At 46.4% G+C, this 23701-nt stretch overlaps 1 protein-coding gene across 1 annotated transcript; it reads left to right on the top strand.

Annotated features, from left to right (window-relative positions):
- The first annotated feature begins 16855 nt into the window (after nt 1–16855).
- On the top strand, nt 16856–17449 carry LOC109769012 (uncharacterized). The gene has a single exon (XM_020327753.1). It carries the CDS (start codon nt 16856–16858, stop codon nt 17447–17449), a length of 594 nt encoding a protein of 197 aa, XP_020183342.1.
- Nucleotides 17450–23701: the final 6252 nt, after the last annotated feature.

Raw genomic sequence — 23701 nt, forward strand, 5'->3', positions numbered from 1 at the left:
GAGAGGAGTACGAGGGTTCACTGGTTCGGTTGCGGTGTGAGGCTGCCGTCACCGCAGGGCCTGGCCAGCGGTGGGAATAGTAGGGGCGGTGAGGCCTCCGTGGCAGCACAGCCGGCCACGGGAGGTAGGAGCATGCGGCACGACCGGCGCTGCTTTGGGCGGCTGGAGCAACAAGACCAGAGGTTGAAGAAGCACTACGGCCGTTGGATGGACATCGTACGGTCACTGGAGCTAGAATCATTCATATCGACTAAGTTGACAAAGCACTCTGTCCCCGTCAACTTAGTAGGCCCACAAGTCAGCCTCCCACGAAGGTGGGTCCCAACCAGCAGGGGGAGTATTCATTTTTTTGTGCGTAATAAGGAGGCACTTCCGGTGGGTCCGAGCTGACAACGGGGGGAAAGTTTTTTCGCGCAATACGGTGGCCCGTCCGGTGGGTCCCAGCAGTCAGGGGGCAAACATTTTTTTCGCGAAATACGGTGGCCCGTCCGGTGGGTCCCTGCTGTCAGGTGGAGGAATCATTATTTTGCGCGTAATAAGGAGGCACTTCCTTGCTGCGGCCGTGGACCCAGCTGTCAGCCTCTCCACGTACAGTCCACGTCCGATGGAAGCCGTTCCTTGACCACGTTGACCACGCCGCGCCAAGAGCACCAGGGCGGTGGATGACGGCGAGGCCTAGGGAGGGGACGACGCGGAGCCGGGGAAGACGCGACAGTGGAAGCCCGCGCAGAGAGGAGTACGAGGGTTCACTGGTTCGGCTGCGGTGTGAGGCCGCCGTCATCGTGGAATAACATGGGGTGTGGGTGAGTAGAGGGATGGCCTGGCCAGCAGTGGGAGTAGTAGGGGGCGGTAAGGCCTCCACGGCATCACAGCCGGCCACGGGAGGCAGGAGCACGCGGCACGACCGGTGCTCCTTTGGGTGGCTGGAGCAAGATGACCAGAGGTTGAAGAAGCACTACGGCCGTTGGATGGACATCGTACGGTCACTGCAGTTAGAATCGTTCATATTGACTAAGTTGACAAAGCCCTTGGTTCGCGTCAACTTAGTAGGCCCATAGGTCAGCTTCCGAAACGGTGCGCCCCAGATGTCAGGGGGAGGAATCATTTTTGGGCGGGTGAAGCTAGAATATCCGAGATTGAAGAAGAAGCACGGCATCCGTTGGATCAACATCCAACGGCCACTGCTGCTAGAACCGTGTGTTGACTATAATAAGTTGACAAAGCCTTGCATACGCGTCACCTTCTTTTTTTAGGGGACGCGTCAACTTAGTAGGCCCACAAGTGTGTGGGAGAGAACTTACAGCCCATTTGAGATTTGTAAGAATGTACAGCCCATTTTTGAATTCTAATGGAATTTACTACAACCCATTTACAGTTTGTTAAAAGTACATCCCATTTTCTAGCTAGCACAACGATTAATAATTTTCAACCAACCGTTCAAGACAGAATTCAATAAAATTTCCCACATTTTGATGGGATCCGAAATATTTTTATCCCGAAATTTCTAGTCAGATTAAATATAAGTTTGTATTACGTAAAAATCTAACAAAACATTGCGCGTGCAACAATTAAAAATTAAGATTTTCAAAATCCATAAATAATATTTTATAAACTAATTCCGTGCTTGGTGTATTTTTTATAGTTACTGCCCAGTTTTTACAATTACATCCCATTTACTATTTTTTAAAGCCCATTTTCCTGTTAAGCCTAATGCATCCCTCCTAGGAAAGATTTGCAGCCCAGCTGGGCGGAGAATAACAAGTTGACCTTGCCTGGGTATTCCTCAAAAAAATGTATAGCTGGGCTAGCCATTTTTCATCTTGAAATAAATTAATATCTGGACTGGGCTAGACGTGCCACAGCCCGCCCAGTTAATACCCTGCTCTCCTCTGAACAACAACGAAAACATCGCCAAGAAAAACTCTGCATTGCTCACGCCTCAAAAACACAAATACTGCTCGAGCTGCTTGGTCCCAGCTGTCGGCCGCACCTTGTGCAATTCTCTCGTTCATTGACTACATAGGTTGACAATGGTGTGGGACCGTGATGTCAGGAAACCAGGAGGAAGCAAAAAAAATATAGTTGTACATAATAAGGAGGCACTTGCATACGTACGGCTATGGCCCTAGTGGGTCCCTACTATCAACCAGTCAAACTAAAGTCATCTCCTGAATCCTCATGTTCATTGACCATGTTAACAATGCTCGGCGCCACGGCGAGCGCAACAACTCGAAGGACGACGGAGAGGGACTGAGACGACATGAAACGGTAAGGCCGCGCTTGGGAGCACTGGTTTATTTCACAACTGTATTAAGATACAAGTGTAATTTACTCGTCATCGGAAACAACGCGTAAAATACAAGCGTAATGAAACCGAGGGCCCGAGGTCTGTAAGTAAAACTGGCGGGTTACGCGTGTAATTTGAGAGACCGGTGTATATTTTACTAGTCGAATTTACAAGCTTCAGTTTTACAAATGGTTTTGGTTGGAAAACGACAATCCAATCACGGCAAAAGATGATGAGTTGGTCGAAAGATCATATGGTTTCACGTCTAACCTACCCGACTTGTCGTATAGGCTATGAATGAAACATAAGACGATGTACTTCTTAAGCACGGAAACAACAGAAGAGGATGATCTTCCTAACAAGCAAATCACTGGCATTAGATCGACATGCAAAACGATACGAAGCATTATTCTCAGGAGGCACGGTGAACAGCTCGTGATGCCGCATGCCACAACATTCCAAGCTCAACTTTGCAATCAAACTCAAGGCCTGGATTACATAGACAGTATTCAGAACAAACTCTTAAAATATCTTACATAAGTCAACATTCATGTGACTATGCATCTCAGCAGAGTAAATATTTACTTCTGAACTGAAGACATGACTAGGAAAAAACGATCGACATTGCTCACAGCAAAGGGCGTCCCACTCGAAAATATCAAATGCATGTCTTCTGGCTAACATCAATCAGCAAAAATTGACAAGGTTTTCCAATTCCAATATATTAAACTAATGTCAACTTTGACAAGCTTTTCCCATTCAAAATATGTAATGCCTATGATTGTGGAACGGGTAGGGTTTGTCATCAGTTTGTCATCTGATAGTCCGGTGGCTCAAGGTGACGACGAATGATTAGAGAACCATTCGATGTATTGTGCATGATGAAGTATTATTAAGGAGGACACGAACCATCTGAATATTTTGTGCAATTCCACTAAAATCAAGCTGAGCATCCCTGTGGATTTCGTATTTATATGCTGCCAGAAAACAAAGACACATAAGCACACACATGAATATTGGCCATAGTGTCAACCCACCAATCGATGGACTAACAAACTGAAAGTACAGTAAACAGATTACCATACCCAGATGCCCCATCATTGTTGCTTAGAGTGACATTGACATACTTGGAGTCTTGTCCTGGCTTCTTGGTACTTCTTTGGGCACTTGTTTGCCCAGTGTTCCTCCGAACCACAAGTAAAGCAGCCATCTCTGCAGACTAGTCATGTCACCAGCGTCTACTAATACTATGTAAAGCTTCTCGATCATTCCTTGTGTAATGTAGCGCAAACAGTGACTGCTTCTTTCTGCAAAGTGGTAAGACCAACTGGACCCACTAATGCAGCAGTTTGCCTTAGACACATTGGCTCCTTTTATGCAGTTCAACTAAAATCAAAGTCGGAATAAAACCGAGCTTTAATTTTGATATCCCTATAAGCAACAAAAGGTATAAGGGAAACAATTACTGAGAAATAACGGTTGATGACTTGTACTCCCAGAAGAAAAACATCTACTGATCTACCTTATCTTAATGGGAAACAAAGCAGGAGAGTAGCAATTTTCAATTAGTGTGATTCATTCATAGTAACTGAGACATTATCTTAACAATGCCTTGTTTCAACATGTATAAAGAACGACAAAGAAGAAAAGTATCATTCCTAAAACAATGCGACTGATTCATTTTAACAGAGACATTATCTGAACAATACCTTGGTTAAACATGTAGAAAGAACTACAAAGCAGGATAGTACCATTTGTAAAACACTGCAACTGATATATAATAACAGAGACCTTATCTGAACAATACATTTCTTAAACATGTACTCCGGCCGATCCCTAACAGAAATGGTACTCCCGCCGATCCCTAACAAGTCTTGCAGTTTTGAACTAAGATTCAATAGTTAATTCTGAGGAAAGTAGGTACTGACCTTTCAAGACCAGGATTTGAAACAACGCCTGAGGTGGATCTAAAAGAGATCTCAACACATATATGGAAATCCGGTCTCATTTTGTGCAGTTCGACCAAAATTAAGCGAAGCAAAATGTCGCAATAGCAACAAGTTGAATGGATATCCCTGTTTTAACAGAGGCAAAAAAGGAATCAATTACTGGCCAATAAAGGAGGATGAAACATGCGGCCACAAAAATGGTAATCCCGCCAATCCCTAACAAGTGTTGCAGTTTTGAAATAAGATTCAGTGGTTAATTCTAAGAGTGGCATTGCTTAATTTTACCAGTGGCATTAGATTAACAAAAGGCATAAACAGTTCCAGGGGAGAGTGGGCGCAACAACAACATGTGCTTCCATCTACTTATAAAGGGGGTGATGCAGAGTTTGTTGTAACAAAGCAACAAGCATAATGTCTGGGTTGGTCCCATTTTTGTTCACTACTTAATGGAAAAGACAACAATACAATATCTTCAATTCAACATTTATTTAAAACAGTACCAATACAAGCAGCACAACATCTCAAGACACATTGCACGATCATGTGGATGAAGGCAAGTACCAACCTGTCATGACGCACACAAGATCACGTACGAATCTGCCAACACGAATAGGAAATCCAATCTCGTTTTGTGCAGTTACTCTGAAATCAAGTAAAGTCGCCGGTGAGACATTTAAGTTTGCTATAGCAACAAGTTGAATAGATATCCCTGATTTAACAGAGGCAAAAAAGGAAACAATTACTGCCAATAAAGGAGGATGAAACATGTGGCCACAAAAAGAAGCATCTACCTTATCTTGATGGAAAACAAAGTATAGGACAGTAGCATTTCTAAAACGGTTGCATTGATTCATATTAACAGAGAAATTCTCTTAAAATAGTTCAGTATTTAATTTTCAGAGTGGCATTGCTTAAAATACAATAGCTTCAATTCAACATTTACTTAAAACAGTACCAATACAAGTAGCACAACATCTCAAAACACACTGCACGATCATGTGGATGGGACATGGGACATGCCAGCACCATGTGCGTCCACACGTATAAATGGGTGATGCAGAGTATGTAGCCAAGCAGCATATCTGCGTTGGTCCCATATTTGTTCTCTTTGAAACTTTTTCCGATGTGAGGGCAGCAAATCTAGTCCTGCACAAACTACCCGACCCCCAGTTTCTTTCCCTTTTCAACAAAGAGTTGGGTTCCTTACAGATGTGTGTACTGGGTTACCCCCTTTTTCCCTTTTCGACCAACAAAGCGGCTGGATAGCTAGTCTATACTACTTTCCCTCCCTCCTTTCCTCATTGAACCACGTCCTAGATTCATGCTCCACCCCACCGCACCCTTCTTTCCTCTTTGAACCAAGACCTAGATTCGACTACAGAATCAAAAAAGATCAGCATGCAGCTAGACCAATGACGGTTTCAAAGAAACTTATACCTTAGGGTCGTCGGGATGTGGCAAGGCGTGCGGCGGGAGGTCGGATCTGCTCACACTACGTACGACAGCGAGGAAGAAGGGGTCGGTGGCCCTCCCGCACAGGCGCTGGGTGAAAGAGAAAAGCGCAGCCGGCAGTGGATTGCCTCCCTCGCCGAAGGCGATAGAGTGAACGCTGCACCTCCTCCCCTTCCCGATGCGACGGGATCCGGACGCCTCCTTCGCCAGCTGTCTGTGTGGGGTGTGAGAGAGACAGAGGCCACAACGCAGTCTTGTTTATATCTGGTGAAGAAGGTGAGAGACAGTGAATATAGCAAACCCTAGCAAAGGAACGCTGAGCCTCCAACGTGTATATATATATATGTAGTGCGGCGAGAGTGTGGAGAGTGCAAACCCTAGCGAACAAGCGTTGAGGCTCCAGCTTATATATATACTATAGTACGGACTGAGCTCCGGTGCCTTAACTGCACCTGCTTTTGGCTGTATGATAGGTGGGCCAACCACATTTTGGGCCCACCTGTCATAAACCCAAAGGCAGGTGCACTAAAGTCAATGAAGCTGCGTCCATATAGTACTCGTGTATACGACTAATATATAGTGGAGTGGTTTTCTTATTCTCTCCATAACAATCGTTTTAAATTGTGTAAGTACGAAACGAAACTCTTTATTTAACGTATCAGTGAAGAAAACTACTACTCCCTCTATTCCTAAATATTTGTCTTTCTAGAGATTTCAACAAATGACTACATACGGAGCAAAATGAGTGAATCTACACTGTAAAAATGTCTATATACATCCGTATGTGGTAGTCCATTGCAAACCACTTGAACGACAAATATTTAGGAACGGAGGGAGTACTTCCGATGAACTAACGATCCACGCGTCCTGGTCGCACTTCCTGTCCTTCACGTGCGGTACACTACCCTCCCTTAAGTGAACAACCACACATGCGCCAAATTATCGGAAATTTGTGAGAGTGTGTACAAATAAAGAATTTTAATTTGAATTATTGGAAAGGTTTGAGAGCATGTACAATTTGCCCTCTCTAATAATTATGGTTTGTTGTGTTCAGCCTAAACTTGGTCAAACTTTACAAAGTTTGACTTCAGTCAAATCTAATATGCGGAGTAAATAAAAATGGAGGGCTACTACGTCCATCCGGGTTTTTAGTCCACACCATTTTTTTAATCAAAGTTAATAGCTGGACAAATAAAATTACAGGGGAGCTGGAGACAAAGTTGTGAGAAGGCTTAGAAATCAATACAAAACATATGCTCTTAGTACCAACGTCGATCCTTCTTCGAGGAAACATTTGGTTCATAGCCAATTGTGTGATAAAATTGCACCAACGTGAAAGACGACTGCGTCTCCAACGCGGCCAAGGTGAACTAACGAAGGATATCATCTTTGTGGGTAACAAGCAAAGAGCACTGAATGAAGACAGTTTGTTTTTCATTGAAAATCAATCAGCATCACCAGCCGACGCAACCATGAGGCGCAATCATGAGCATCGATAGGTCATCGTGGTGATGCATCATCCATTTGGCATCAAGTTTGGGTGAGGCACCTATGAAGTTCGACAAATCCTCACTGTGGTCTGTTTCTTCTCAGTAGTCAAGCTCAAGGAAGGAAGGACCACGTGGCAAAGGACAGTGAGGCGGAACCAACAATGGCCATCCAATTTTGTGCAGGTCCACTAAAATTGAGGAAGACATTCCCGGGTATGGAGATACGCATCGCTGTTTCCAAAAATATAAAAAAGGGATATAGTGTTGTTACTTTGTTTTACAAGATTAACAATGACATCTCAATTATCAATAAGAATTATGAAAAGTACACCAACAAATAGAAGCATCATGATTATCTTGATGGGAACTAAACCAGGATACCTGAGAAAAAAAGCATTTCTTCATTTAACCAGTGATAGTATTAGATTAGCAGCAGCAATAGGAGCATATGGACAATGACCGCACAACCACCATGTACTTTTTGTCGAAACAAAATGTATACCTCCACCGAGGCATAAATCGGGACAACTTTTCGAGTGGCATTTCCTCTATAATAGTAGGTGATGTTGGACCAGCCGACGAACCCTAGTTACTATACATGGGGAGCTGGGGAGTAGTCGCATAGAAGAAAACCCGCATGCAGCGACCTGGGGAGCTGGACCAGTACAAGAAGTTATACCTCAGGTGGGGAAGATGTCGCTTAGGCAGGCGGGCGGGATCTGCCCACACGATGGCAGCGAACAAGGGCGCAGAGGACCTTCGTCCGCGCCAGCGCCGGCTCCGAGAGGACGGTGCGCATCGGCTTCCTCCATCACCGACGGCGACAATGTCAACGCTGGACCTCCTCACCTCCCGCAGCGGACGGGATTCGGCCGGATCTGTGACCACCGGTGAGGAGAGAGATAGTGTGGACACTGTCATCTTGTTTTAATATGGAGAGGGTGAGAGAGCGAGACGCGAGAAACTCTATCAAACAAGAGGCTATAATGGAGTAAAACAATCTCTCCATAGCAGTGGTTTTAAGTAGAATACGCGCGTTCCCGGAAAAAAGAAATGAAAACTGGCGGACAATTTTTTAACGTACCAAGAAAGAAAACTCGATCAAAAACACGCCCCCGCTTCCAGGTCGCGAGAGTCGTCGCGCACACACACATAGACACAGACATGCATATCCGTGTTTACGTAAAATTCCATTTCCTTCTCCATCCAATCATATTTATCCAACCGGCACATTATTTATGTTCTTAATTATATACGCGGCAATATTAACGTACATCATCTCTTGTTTGTGGGTATCCAGACCGCTGCCACGGCTGCTCCTGACCAACCCGAACCCTCTTCATCACCTGCGCGTGCTTCCCACCTGAAACGGTCAGTGCCGCATTCATGCCCGGCCAGACCGGACGCGACCTCTCACTGGCGCCGGCATTGAAGCGGCGCGCCGGCCGAGAGAGCGTCGCGCGCCCCGCTTCCTGGTGCACGCGATTGCTCCGCGTTCAAAGGTCGCAATAGCCGGCCACAACATGCATGTAAAAAGTTCTTGGGAGTCCGTGCTACAACTAGCTGTCCTACCCAACTCGTCAATCTCTTCCAGTAGTACTAGTACTCCATGGGGTGATCCATCGACAAGTAGGCGGGGAAGTTATCGTATACTCGGTTTGCGGTGAGTGGCATGCCGAGCGACCGTGTGGGGTCGAGCCAACGAAACGAAACGTTGGTTTCTCTCCGTTTCCATTTTTTCTCCGGAAAAACGGAAACTTTCCACTCCATTTTCATTCCTACTCCAAGGTTGCCCCGTTACAACATTCCATCAAATACAAAGGAAAACTCACATGCATGCTGATGCATCTCAATGATTCACAGATCATAGCCAATATTTACTTCACAACTAAAGATAAAAGTTGTGAGAGCGTGTACGAAAGAAAAACTACTGATGGGGTCACTACGACTCAAACCCTAAACCCTAAACAGGATTTAATTTCCTGGCCAGATAGAACCTGTCGAAGGAAAGACGGCTGGCACCCTCGGATCATACAATGCTTTTGTGCAGTTCCACTAAAATCGAGCTGAGCATCCCTGATGGCAAAGATATTGAAGAAGTGTGATTAGAATAATAGTACTGGCACTAGTTCATGAGACATAAACTCATCACAAGTAGAAGCCGGTAGAAGTAGAGAAAGATCGACATGGAGATGGAGCTACGTGGGGAGCTGCGGCAGTGGAGCAAGCCAGCTCCAAAAGGAAGATGGGCTACGTGGGACGTCGGGCTGTAGCTAGAAGGGCGGTTGGGACGCGGCATCGGCCCATACCACGGTGACCCCCGATTGGGACGCACCGACTGTGGATTTTCTCCCTCGCCGATGTCGACCGCGTCTACGCAGAACATTGTTCCCTTCCCCCAGCTGTGGGATCAGGCCGGATATGTGACCAGCGGTGTGGAGAGAGCAACCCAAGCAAGCAGGCTGGTAGCTTAGGCTCCTGCTAGTGTATATATAGTGGTTTCCTTTTTCTCTCCATATCAACCATTTTATATCTTGTACGTGTCATTGAAGAGTGAAATGATGGTTGCTTCTTCCGACTAACTTACTGTGTGATTTGACTGCTCCTTTAGTGGCCCCTACACGTACTCCCCCTACGTGTATGCAATAGTCACACGTACACATGGACGCAAAAACGCGCGCGACGCCCTAATGCATGCATGTCCGAGCACACGATGGAACACACACGGTCATGCTCAAGTGCTCAACCTACACGTGCATGCACACACATACTCAGCCAGGGTGAGCTAGTGACCGTATAAACACCGGAAAATGTATATATTGAGCGCAATGAGCGTATATGAAGTCCACTGACCGTATTTTTACAAATATACAGTGACAGACAGTGTATTTATCTCGTTTGAAATTAAGCCATATTAAACGGAGAGGAGGCAGTATGGACTAGCATTACTTTGCTGTGTCCCGTCAACTTGCCGAACGAGGAGAAGCTCGCAGGACGGGAGAAGCTTGCGCGCGGTGGCTCGCAGGACAAGGAGAAACTTTTGACTAATGCAAGCTGTCCTTCGCTCAGGCGGTGGACGTGCAACAGTTAATTCGGTGTCAGATTGCCAAAAGCATACACTATACTAGTACTATTATTGTTGCACTTTCCGAAGAGGCGAACAACCAAGCGCAAAGTTTACTAGTACTACTACTATAGTCTATAGAGGTACTATACTAGTACTAGGAACCGGATGGAGGAGCGTCTGCACTCTTATTATATTTTTAAAATGTGATAAAGCAATCTTCAACACATTTGGTTCTCTTCGAGGGTTCTCGCATGTGATAATGGAAGTTGATTGCATGGAACACTCGCCACAATTCTCGCTTAATTCTGGCTCATATCCTGTTACAAATAGGAGCGCTCGGTAATATTTCCTCTCTTTTTTGTTATTCAGCATGTAAATAGGTCAGCAAACCTTGCGGCGCATCTTTGTGCGAACCGTGCTTGCTGCACTTTGAATGTGGCCGAGAGCTGGCTTGATGAAACACCTCACTTCTTACTTTTTTTGCGGGGTACCTCGCTTCCTAGTGACCAGTGTCTTGGCTGATTGTCCTAAGAATGCTTATATATGAATAAAGCTCTCTCATTTACCCGCAAAAAAGATTAAGCCATATTAACCGGAAAGGAGGGAGTATGGACTAGCACTACTTGTTGGTGTGTCCCGTCAACTCGCAAAACGAGGAGAAGCTTGCAGGACTAGGTGAAGCTCGCTTAGGCCTTTTGACTAATGCAACGTACCTCGCCCAAGCGGTGGACATGCATCAGTTCATTCGGTGTCAGATTGCCAGAGGCATACACTGTAGTACCGAACATGCGGAGTACCATCATTGTTCGACTTCACGAAGATGCGAAGAGCCAAGCGCAAGGTTTAGTAGTATGAGTAGTACTACTACTAGAACCGCATGGTGGAGCCTCTGTACTCTTATTTTTCTTAATCTTTGATAAAGTACACACTTATTCCGGAGAAGGGCGGAAAACTGCAGCCCAACATGTAATGATGATATCGATCAACCATGCTCGAATATATCTTGGCCTCCGTGCGAGCCCGTCTGTGTGTTCTCGCTCCTCGTCTCTCTCAAGGAACGGCGGGTTGGCCATTTTGCCGTCAATTGAGATCGGTTTGCTCAAACTCCGGTCCCACATGTCAGTGATATGCCAAGACGAGGTATGAGTAGCTTTAAATAGCATTTTTATAGTAAAACGGGGCAAGACTCTCTCTTTCTTTGGTGTGAATAGTTTTATTTTTTTCATTTTCTTTTTGGTTGAGGGAAGTGCGAATTGATTTAGTACGTACAAGTACAATATTACACGTTAGGCTTGTCCCTAAAATTCAACCCGCGCCTTGTTATATCCCGAAAATTCAGATATCGTGCTCCCAAAATTGGCGCCTTCACAACCCGCGCCTTGCTATCCTGAAATTACAATGCGCGCGAAAACTCCCTCCAGCTGCCAAATCCCGACACGCGAAATCCCCCTTCTAACCCTGAGCCGAAAGGGCCGCTAGTTCAAATCGGTGCGGGGTACTTTTGTAACACACCCTACATTCTGGACAAGCGCATCCCTAAGTCATGGTTCGCCCCTCCCATCGCCTCCTTTTTGCCATTCGAAATCCGAGGCCGCCATAACCTCTCCGCTCCAGCCGCGAAACCCCACCCTCCTCCGTCCGCCACCTCACCGCTGCCCAGCCGGAGCCTCTTCCCCGACGACGTCGTCCACCGCAACAGCTCGACGTCCCTCGTCCACCTCCCGGGATGAGGATCCGTCGTCCATCTCGTCGTCCCGCCGGTTCAGCCGCCCCGTCCTCCACCTCCAAGGAGCTGCTCCGACGATCGCCTCGTCTATCGCGGCTACTCCATCCCCACAGCGTCGCCTTAACCTACTCCACCGGAACCGCAGCATCCTTACTGACTCCTCTGACGAAGCCGAGTCCTACTCGACGCCACCAAAGAGGTTGTACACTCATCGCATCGCACCTTCTCCTTAGCTCGACCTCCCGGCGCCGATGGTGCTCCATCCCGCACCCCCATGGAGCGGCTACCTTGAAGCCGGCGCCGCGGGCGACATCTCAACGGCGGCTCTCCCCCAGTGCGAGGCCCCTTCGGTGGCGGCGTCCATACCAGCCGGATCTACTGCTGCTGCTCCGGCTCTTGCTCGCTCGCTCGCGCTGCTGCTGCTCCGGCTCTCGCTCGATCGCTCGCTCGCCCAGCTGCTGCTGCTCCGGCTCTCGCTCGCTCGCGCTGCTGCTGCTCTCCCCCTCGCTCGTGCTGCTGCTCTGCTCCTATTTAGCTACACTTCAGTCGACTGAATCGACTTTTGGGTCAGTCGATTTTCAGGGGATGGGGGGCTCGCCGGAGTTAAGGAAGAACCACCCGCAACGGGGACGGGGGCTCGCCGGAGAGGTACCCCACTATCTATCTTAGGGTTCAGGGTGGGGGCGGGGGGCGGGGGGCCTATAGGGCTGGCCGAGGCAGCGGCAGACCGGCGGTGGGGAGTTGTTTCGGGGCTGCGAGGCGGCGCTGGGGCCGGCGGTTCGGCCGGTGGTGGCTGGCGGCTCAGGGGGGTGCAGGTTGAAGATGAACTGCAGGCCCTCCCTAAACTACATGTCAAGTGCCTCTCTGCTACCATCGCGTTCAGTTTCGACAGTAACATTCAGATTCCACAGTAAATTTCAGTTTCGACAGTTAAGTTTAGAGTCAACAGTTTTTACCTCATCTGTTGTACTCAGGTGGTTTTTGGTGATGTAAATTTTACATCTATTTTACATCATCTATTGGAGATGCTATTAGAATCCCACTTGAGATTGACGATGTCCGTCTTGTGCTGCTTCAATCTTGACGTCTTACGGCTCACCGGGGCTGCTCCAACGACAAAACGATCCATCACAACAGAGCAGTGCCCTGGACGCCGTCTACAGATTCCTCAGATCTTCCTACACACCTCCGACAGCCACCTCTGCCTCAACTGCTTCAGCGACCAACCAATGATGCTGAGGTCGACACGGCTACGGCAAAGAGGTTGTAAACTTGTTGCACCACTTATTACTATACATTCATGTCGATCCATTAGGGCTATTTTGGTTCAACGGAAAAACATAGCAATAGGGAATTTTCCAATGGCACTCTACTATTCAATTATTCATGCATTTTGTTGAAAGGAATGAAGCAAAACATCCACCTAGACCTACTTTTCAAAATCCTATGCATGAAAACAAGACCAAGTGCATTAGGGCAGAATAACATTCTAACTGTACACGCTTTCATATGGTTTCACTTTATTTTGGCCATGTTTCTTTGCATTCCTCTACTCTTCCAATTCCTGTAAACCAAACACTCAAGTTGACACAAATCCTATGTTTACAAATGCTCTGTTTACCATGTGCATTCCTATCCTATTCCGGTGTTTTTCCTATCATCTGTCTTTTTATTAAATTAAAGCAATCATTAGCTTGCTATCATTATTTTTGGATCCATCCACTGGTTGTTACCATCACTCTAAATTTCTGCATGCTCTCCTTACATAATCTCACCATATTCTTTTCGTATGCATGTCAGATATTGTACACAGTCATGCTGAACATGTAGAGAAAAAGAGGAGAGTTTTGCGCGGCAATACAATGTCATGCAGACATCGCTCCATGGTGGTTTCAATGGCAAACCCTCCCCACCCCTCTCCAGATTGTAATCCAGAGGAAGATATCTGTTCTGAGGCGGATTCAGACACCGCTGACCACTCCTATTTGCCCCCAAGGTGTTTGCTCTACCTTGGCATGATGATGTTCATGCATATGTTACCTTGCAGTGCTTACTTTTGACATCATATATGTCATCTGCTTAGTATAGACATGTTCTGTAATGCCACTTGTTTAGTTTCTATATCATATATGGGAATTGTGCAGTCTCATGTCTTTTAGCCAGCCATAATATACATGAAATGTGCAATGCCATCCTGTTTAACCAGGCATCATATATTTGAATGATATCTTGCCCATCCTTTTCTTCATTACATTTCCATTTGTCGACAATGTTTGTACATTAAACTAATCTTCCTGTGAATCAGCCATTTGGGTGGGAGATTGAAAAATCTGGAGTGAAAACAAGGCCTTCAGCGCAGACAGTGCTACCTGTCGAAGAAGATCTCTTGTTGGGTCCCGATAGCTCCTCGGAGATGGATTCAGAGACAGATGACCAGTCCTATTCCCCCACCGAGGTGTATGCTCTTACTTGGCACAGTTATACTGCTCATATCATGCATATGGTGTCTTGCATTGCATAGATTAGACATCATATACACAATATTCAACACCATGTTCTTAGTTCAGACATCATATCTAATGCCCTCTGTTTAGCATATAAATCACATATGTGAATTAAAAGATGCGATCCTGATTACTTAGATAACATGTAGGTGAATTATGTCATGCGATACTGTTTAGTTATTCATCATATATTTGAATTATGTTATGCTATGCTATCCAGTTTAGATAGACATCATATATGTGAAATTATGTCATGCTATCTATTTTAGTTAAACAATATACATGTCAACTATTTCATGCCCTCTTTTTTCCACACTATCTATTGCATCTGTCTCTCATACAATGTTTGTACATTCAACTATGTTTCCTGTTTATCAGCCATTTGAATTGGAGCGGATGATGCCAGCATCTAGCAGACTAAAAACACGGTCTTCAAATAAAACAGTGCTACCTCTTGGTGGAGATAGCACCCCAGTTGTACATGCACGAGAACCAGCCCTACCACACATAACCCAAACTCTCGCAGATTGTACCCCTACTGCGATGGACAGAGAACCAGCTTCACCCAATCTGACCCCAACCCCAGCAGATAGTAACCCAGTTCCTGTTGACACAGCACCATCTCCACCACAGAGCTCCCAAACAAGAGCAGTTAGTAAGGCAGCTCCAGTGCCCAAAGGTCCAGTACTACCACGGCGAACCCCAACTCCACCAGTTAGTACGCCTATTCCTGTGGAGGAAGCACAACCAGCTAGTCGTAGTTTAGCATCTATCGCATTTGATGTTGTTAAATCGTATGTGCGTATCTTCCCATCTTGGAAATATTATACTGAAGATGAAGCAAAATGCCAGTTGCAGGTGTTTGTCCAGGAGTTATGTGTAAGTAATGTTATTCATGGCAATTACTTTGCTTTGTCCCATACATCCTACCTCCATGATGGTTATAATACAGCAAATTTTCCCATTTTTCTCTATAGAGAAGGACCGATTTGGAAACTCAGGATGAGGTAACCTGTGCTAATACCTCTGCTATCTTCAAGGATGCTTGGTGGCAGTAACAGAATTACCTGAAGAAAACGTACTTCACTAGCAAAGAAACTCATCAAATTCCCTTACGTTCTCCTGAGACACATTTACTGGACGATGACTGGGAACGCCTTGTTCTGTACTGGTCCCGAACCAAGAATGTGGTAAGGTCTATGAGCTCATTTTCTATTTTTAAGTACTATATTCTTGCGTCTTACTGTACTCTGTTCATGTAGAACAAGTGCCTAAACCTGAAGAACAACTGTTCTAATTTAAGATTCCATTGCTATCATAGTTCAAAAAAGCGCTAGGCATTAATTGTGTGTTTTGCCACCGCCTTGCGCTTTACTGACCAAAGCGCATCCTTATGCGCAGTTATGCACAGATTAAGCATAGTTATGCGCAATGTGTTTCGCCAACGCCTAGAGCCTAGGCGCGCTTAAGCGCTCGCTTAGGCGCGCCTTTTTTTAACTATGATTGCTATCATGCATACTGCTTTGCTCTTGTATCACTGTATTTACTCATACAAACTTATTTTTAAATTGAAGGATCCAATCGAAACTTCAATGGCACAGCAGGTATGTTCACGCATGTTTCTTTAACAGGCTTGCTCTTATCAATAGCTCTGTTGATTTCAATTTCAATTGTGTATACAGTTGACTTCTCATATCATGCACATTACTAGCATCACAACAGAGCCAGTAGTGTTGTTGTACATGTAGACCCGTGGTACCCATCTGAAATCTTGTTGTGCCGTGTAGTTTCCCACGCTTTGTATTCTTTCACTGCTGCTTTGTCTTGAACTGACATGATTTGAACCGTGTCTCTCTTTTGATTTGGCAAGACAATGCAGTGACCATAGGACATAGATATATGTTTGTTTGATGCTTTTATTATGTACTAGTACTTGGCAATAGAAGACTTGGTAGTTTAATCCTGTCCACCTTACTAATGAACTGGTTCACCGAAATGAGTTTCATATACTAGTACATGGTAAACTGTTATGTGTCTACTTGTTTCTTCTTTTAGAATGCTGGCAGAATATTGGGGAAGAGTGCCTTATTAAGCAATGGTAAAGGAAGTAAGAGCATCTCCAACAGCCGCGCCAAAAGGCGCGCGCGCGTGGTTAACTGAGCTTTTAGCACGCGCGGGACGTTTTTGCGTGCTCCAGCGGCGGCGGGAAACTAGCGCGCGCGGGAATCGTTCACGTGCGCGCGGGAAAAGGCGGTAGCTTGCGCGCTAGATTTGGCGCACCGCATCTAGCGCGCCTATAAATTTCAGCGTCTCTGCCGCTCTCTTTCGCTCGCTCTAGCGCTTTCTTTCCCCGCCGCCGACACGACACCACCGCGCCACCATGCCGCCTCGCCGCCGGGGAGGTTCGGGCTTCCGCGGCGTCCGCGTGCGTCCGTCCGGCACCTACTCCGCCTCGATCCGGTTGGGCGGCGGCGTGCGCCTCGGCCTCGAAACCTTCGACACCGCCCAGGACGGCGCCCGCGCGTACGACGCTGCGGCGTGGCGCCTTCGGCGGCCTCGTTGGGACATGAACATCATCGACGTGGCGACGCCAGAGCGGGCACATGAGTTGGCTCCTTTCCCGCGGCTTATCACCGATGAGGATCGGCGCAAAAACCAGAGGCGGGAGCGCCGTCTCAGCCTGGCCGAGATGGACGAGGAAGCCATGGCGCTGTGGAGGCAACACTTCCCACAAGATATCATCAACGAGGAGCAGTTCTTCGCCGAGAGGAGGGCGCAGAGGAAGGAGAAAAGGAAGGAGCGAGCCACCTATCGCGAGGACAAGCAAACGCGGAAGGCGGTCGCTAAATACAACATGGCGCTAGGAGATGCGTCGTCCTGGGACTCCCGCGACGATCGGTTCCTTGACGCCTATGCTCAAACGTCTGAGGAGGACATCACCGAGACAGAGTCCGAGTCGGAGAATGACGAGTAGTAGTTCTATGTGAGACTATGTATTGTAGGAGAAGACTAGAACTATGTACGCTTAGTTGTATCGTAGAACTATGTACTATGACTATGTATTGTAGGAGAAGACTTGAACTATGTACAAAATATAGCGTGCTTGCTGGAGCGGCTCGGGCGCGCTTTATTTTGCGGCGGCCGCTGGAGCCAGCGCGCCTCCGCGCGCAAAACCTGGCTCTCCCGGCGGTGTATCCTGGCTTTTAGCGCGTCGCGCGTTGCGCAGCTGTTGGAGATGCTCTAATGCAGATAAGGTTCAGGATAGTTTCACATCCTTGTTGGTCTCCAACAAAGCTGATAAAATAGCTAAAGAAGACTATCTCGAAGACAGTGAGACAACCCCAAAGTCCTGTCTTGGTTTAGTGTTGGAGTTACTGGCCACTACCGCTTGCACAAGCTATTCAAACTCACTGTCTGAATCAGTTCGATTTCTTGAATCTCAACTACAAGCTGAAAGACATCGATGCGACGAAGAAGCGGAAGGACTGCGGAAGTCCCTGGAGCATTCAGATGCATACTTTCTGGTGCAACAGCAAGCGTTGGAGGATTTTAGCGCCAAACAGGACAAAGCTAATAAGCTTGCTAAGCTTATTGCCAGCATGGTGGATACCACGTTTCTCGAGCTCTTATGAAGTTGTTTCAGTTATGCTCTTGTTTTGCTGCCGCGTTTATTTGCACTGGTGGCCAATTTTGACGGCCAGTGTATGTAATATGCTGCTTTGTTCCCTATACTTGCACTGGTGGCGAACTTTGATGCCCAGTGGATGTAATATGTGTAATAGCGGTAATAGGCTAGCGTTAATTGCTTGCTTATGTATTTCCTTATTGTCTTGTTTAGTTGTTTGCATGTAGTCACTGCAGTTCTTATTCTGTGTTTTTCTAGTGGCCACAATAACCTATTTTTGGAAACTAGGCCAAAATAATCATGGCAACACACGGACTGTTGTAACCATGGGCCTCCTGCGGGCCGTATGATCCATGGGCCTTCTATGGGCCGTAGGATCCATTGGCCTTCTATACGGGCCGTAGGATCGATGGGCCTTCTATGGGCCGTACGATCCATGGGCCTTTTACGGGCCGTAGGATCCATCGGCCTTCTATGAGGCGTATCATCATTTCGCCAATCATGGGCCATATTATTCGTGGACAATAACGGGCCATTTATTGGCCATATTTGATAACTCTATGAAAACAGCCCAACGGGTTTTTTCGACATGAAAATGGCCCAACGTATTAACGGGCCGCAAACGGGCCGACTGTAACCACGGGCTGAATTTGGCCCAGAAGAAGAAAATGACAGTAACGGGCCGTAAGTAACCGAATGCTAGAAATGAGCCCAAGAATAAATGGGCCCTGAGAAGGCCGAAAGATATCATGGGCTGGAAACGGCCCAACGGAATAATGGGTCGTTAATGAGGGCCAGTTTTACCACGGGTCGTTAAGGGGCCGAGGGTTACTAAGGGCCTCATATGGGCCGAAAGACGTCATGGGCCATACATGGGCCAAAAGTTAAAACGGGCTGGAATTATATTGGACGGCCCAGATGACGCTACTGGGCCTAATTCGGATAGGCCGTAAACGGGCCCTGGGATAGCGGGCTGTAAATGGGCTATATGCGAACAGGCCGTTAACAGGCTTGCCGTGGGCCGGCCCGCCGCCTTTTGACCAAGTCAAACGGGCCGGCCTTTTCACAGGAATGGGCATCTGTTGGGCCGTGCCACGTGTCGGTGTATCATAGGCGGTTTGGGTCCAATGAGTGGATGACATCTGTCCCAATGGTGAGCCGACACGTGTTTCCTCCAGCCAATGATGATTTTACATGTGGAAAATCCCCATTGGTCGGGGCTGTTAACGGGTTATCGGATCCAAAATCGGACCCGATAGCTTAACGGCGTTCCGTTACGGTGGATGCCACGTGTCGGTCACCCTTGACGAAAGCACTTCTGTGACGCGCGATTTATCGTCATGGAAGTGGACACTTCCGTGATGCTAATTTTGGTAATGTCATGGAACACTTCTACGACAGCACAGGTATGACTATCTTGATTCTGTCATAAGTTTGTCATGGACGTACATCCATGACAAAAAATGCGACCTACTGTGACAAACACGTATCATCACGGAAGTGTATTTTTTTTGTAGTGATGCCACCGGATAGAGACATTGGGTTTTTGATCGAGCTTTTGCCAGGCACAGGGCCAATATCTAAGAGACCGTACAGGATGCCCGCTAAGGATTTAGAGGAAATTAAGAAGCAGATTAAGGAGTTACTGGATAAAGGCTATATTCTCCCAAGCTCGTCACCTTGGGGATCACCAGTGCTTCTAGTGGAGAAGAAGGATGGATTGCTGAGGATGGTTGTTGATTATCGAGGGTTGAATGAGGTAACGATCAAGAACAAGTACCCACTGACGATGATAAATGATTTGTTTGACCAGCTGCAAGGAGCTAAGGTGTTTTCCAAGATCGATCTGCGATCAGGGTACCACCAGCTGAAGATTCGAGAGCAGGATATACCTAAGACAGCTTTTACCACAAGGTACGGGCTATATGAGTATACCGTTATGTCATTTGGTCTGACTAACGCACCTGCCTATTTTATGAACATGATGAACAAGGTGTTATGGAGTTTTTGGACAAGTTCGTCGTGGTGTTCATTGATGATATTCTAGTCTACTCGAAGAATGAAGAGGAGCATAAAGAGCATTTGCGTTTAGTTCTTGGGAAGCTCAAAGAACACCACTTATATGCCAAGTTCAACAAGTGTGAGTTTTGGTTGAAGGAAGTTGGATTCCTCGGACATGTTATATTCGGAGAAGGAATAGCAGTAGACCCTACCAAGGTTGTCACCGTGACAAATTGGGAAGCACCCACGTCAGTTGGAGAGATCCGGAGTTTCCTTGGACTCGCAGGATACTACCGTAGGTTCATCGAGAATTTCTCGAAGATTGCAAAGCCCATGACGGAGTTGTTGAAGAAGGACACCAAGTTCAAATGGACTGAGGAATGTGAGGCCAGTTTTTAGGAGTTGAAGAAACGCTTGGTTATAGCTCCAGTGTTGATTCTTCCAGACCAACGCAAGGATTACCAGGTGTATTGTGATGCTTCTCATCGAGGACTTGGAGCAGTGCTTATGCAGGAGGGAAGATTTGTTTCATATGCCTCACGATAGCTTAAACCCCATGAGTTGAATTATGCTACCCATGATTTGGAGTTAGCAGCCGTAGTGCATGCGTTGAAGACATGGAGACATTTTCTCATCGGAAACCATTGTGAGGTGTACACGGATCACAAGAGTTTGAAGTATATCTTCACGCAGAAGGAGTTGAATCTCAGGCAAAGGAGATTGTTGGAGCTCATTAAGGATTATGATATGAAGTTGCATTATCATCGCGGAAAGGCTAACGTAGTAGCCGATGCGTTGAGCCGCAAGAGTCATGTCAATACACTCATGACCGGAGAGTTACCCAAGGAGTTAGCAGAGGATCTTTGTGAGCTATGTTTGGAAATAGTTCCGAGGGGTTATGTAGTAGCATTGGAGATTCAGTCAACTTTGATGGATAAGATTAGGGAAGCTCAGAAGACGGACAAGGAGATTGTTGAGACAAAAGAGAGGATGAGCAAAGGAAAAGCTAAGGGATTTTGTGAGGATGAGCACGATACCCTATGGTTTGAGGACCGCGTATATGTGCCAAATGATCCGGAGATCAGGAAGTTGATTATGCAAGAGGCCCATGATTCGCCGTATTCGATTCACCCATGAAATACCAAGATGTATCTGGATTTGATGGATAGCTTCTGGTGGACCGGAATGAAGAAGGATATTGCGGAGTATGTAGCAGTTTGTGATTTATGTCAGCGAGTGAAGGCAGAACATCAGAAGCCAGCTGGATTGTTACAGCCATTGCCGATACCCGAATGGAAGTAGGATAAACTAGGCATGGACTTTATCACGGGATTGCCCAGGACTCGTTCAGGCTATGACTCGATATGGGTTGTAGTCGATCGTTTGACGAAGGTAGCTCATTTCATCCCAGTTAAGACCACTTACACCAATGCTAAGTTGGCAAAGATATACATGACCAGGATCGTATGTCTGCATGGAGTTCCGAGGACCATTATATTAGATAGAGGAACCCAGTTTACCTCAAAGTTTTGGAATCAGTTGCATGAGACTTTGGGAACCAGGCTAGAGTTCAGTACAGATTTTCACCCGCAGACAGATGGACAGACTGAGAGAGTCAATCAGATTCTGGAGGACATGTTGAGAGCTTGTGCGCTAGACTATGGATCTAGTTGGGACGACAATTTGCCTTATGCAGAGTTCTGTTACAACAACAGCTATCAAGCCAGTTTGAAGATGGCCCTTTCAAAGCATTGTACGGAAGGAGGTGCAGGACACCATTGTTGTGGGATGAAGTTGGAGACCGTCAGTTGTTTGGACCAGATTTGATTAAAGAGTCTGAAGAGAAGGTTAAGCTGATACGCGGTAGACTCAAGGTAGCCCACTCCAGGCAGAAGAGCTATGCAGATTCTAAACGCAAGGAGACAGTTTACGAAGTCGGAGATAGAGTGTATCTTCGTGTATCACCACTTTGAGGAGTGAAGCGCTTTGGAGTTAAGGGAAAGTTAGCACCACGTTTTGTGGGACCATACAAGGTTTTGGAACGTATGGGTGAAGTTTCTTACAAGTCGGAATTGCCCGAAGGATTGTCAGGAGTTCATGATGTGTTCCACGTTTCTCAGTTGAAGAAGTGCCACGCAGAGATGGCTGATATTCCTCTGAGAGATACAGTGCCACTGGAAGCGGTTCAGTTGGATACCGACTTGACCTACGAGGAGAAACCAGTCAAGATTCTTGAGTTTGCCAGCCGAGTCACACGCAGTAAGGTTATCAAGTTCTACAAAGTTCAGTGGAGCCACCATACCGAGGATGAAGCCACCTGGGAACGAGAGGAAGACCTACGGAAGGAACACCCTCACCTATTTTCTAGCCAACCCCAATCTCGAGGGCGAGATTCATCTTAAGGGGGGTAGGTTTGTAACATCCCAAATTTTCAATTTGGAATGTTATACATTAGATCATCATTGCATATCATATTTTATTGCATTTTGGCTTGATCCTAGAAATTCTACGCAACTCAAGGACCCACGGAGAGAGTTGCGGATTTTGTTATTTTCATATTTGAGTTTCTCAAATTTTGAAAAGAGGATCGTTTGATTTTAATTATTTTTCTCTTCGAATATTTCTTTTATGAAAATAAAAGAGAGGAGATAAAATGACTTCCCCAAAATAAAGAAATATTAGAGATTTAATATTAAAATCAAATAAGAATTTTATTCGGAGTTTTATTGCTATTTTATTTGAATTAGGAAAAAATGTGTTTTTCAAAATTGCGTTAGAGGCCCAAATAAATGTTCACCTTGTCCGGTAGATTTTTAGAGGACGGAGAAAATTCATTTCAGGATTTTTGGAGTCGTTTAGTATTTCTTTTCTTTGTTTTCCTGCGGGGAATTATTTTTAAAAAAAGTCCACCGCCTTACCGGGCCGTGTCCGACTAGGACACTGCACCCGGCCAGCCCTTATAAGCCGAGGCCCCACCAGCGCACCCCGTCCCGAAACCATAGCACCGACCACGCCGCCACGCGCTGCCGCCGCTGCCGCTCGCCGCCGCCCGTCCCACCGCCGGGGCCGCCGCCGCCCACCACCACCGACCCCGCCGCCAGAGCCTCTCGTCGCCGCCGCCACCGACCCTGCCGCCGACGAGGTAGCCGCCGACGCCGCCGGTTTTCGTCAGAAAACCGATCGGTTTTTATTTTCGAACCCTAGATCTGTTTTTTTCGATTCGTTTGTTTTTTTCCGGTTTAGTTATTTAGCGAACGCCCGTCGTACATTCGTTTTAACGAACGGTTTTCATCCGTTAGCCGCAGACAGCGAACATTCGTTCGTTAGCCTGTTCGTCAGTTTTTCTTTTTCCAGGGTTTTCCGCGATTATTTTCGATCGTGATTTCTGACCCGATTTTCGTTTTAGTTTATCTTTTCGCTCGTTTATTGGAATCAGGCGATTCAAGTGCCTAGATATTCGTTTCGAAGCCCTCTTTCTGTTTAACCAACTTCAACAAGATTTTGCTACTGTAAAATTTGACCTAAGTCCAGATTAGTAAATGGATCTTGTTTATTTCGCAGTTTGAGTTTTGTTGCTTCGTTTGGTTTGATTCTTTTTGC

This window comes from Aegilops tauschii, chromosome 3, assembly GCF_002575655.3.
Source record: "Aegilops tauschii subsp. strangulata cultivar AL8/78 chromosome 3, Aet v6.0, whole genome shotgun sequence".
Lineage (NCBI taxonomy): Eukaryota > Viridiplantae > Streptophyta > Magnoliopsida > Poales > Poaceae > Aegilops > Aegilops tauschii.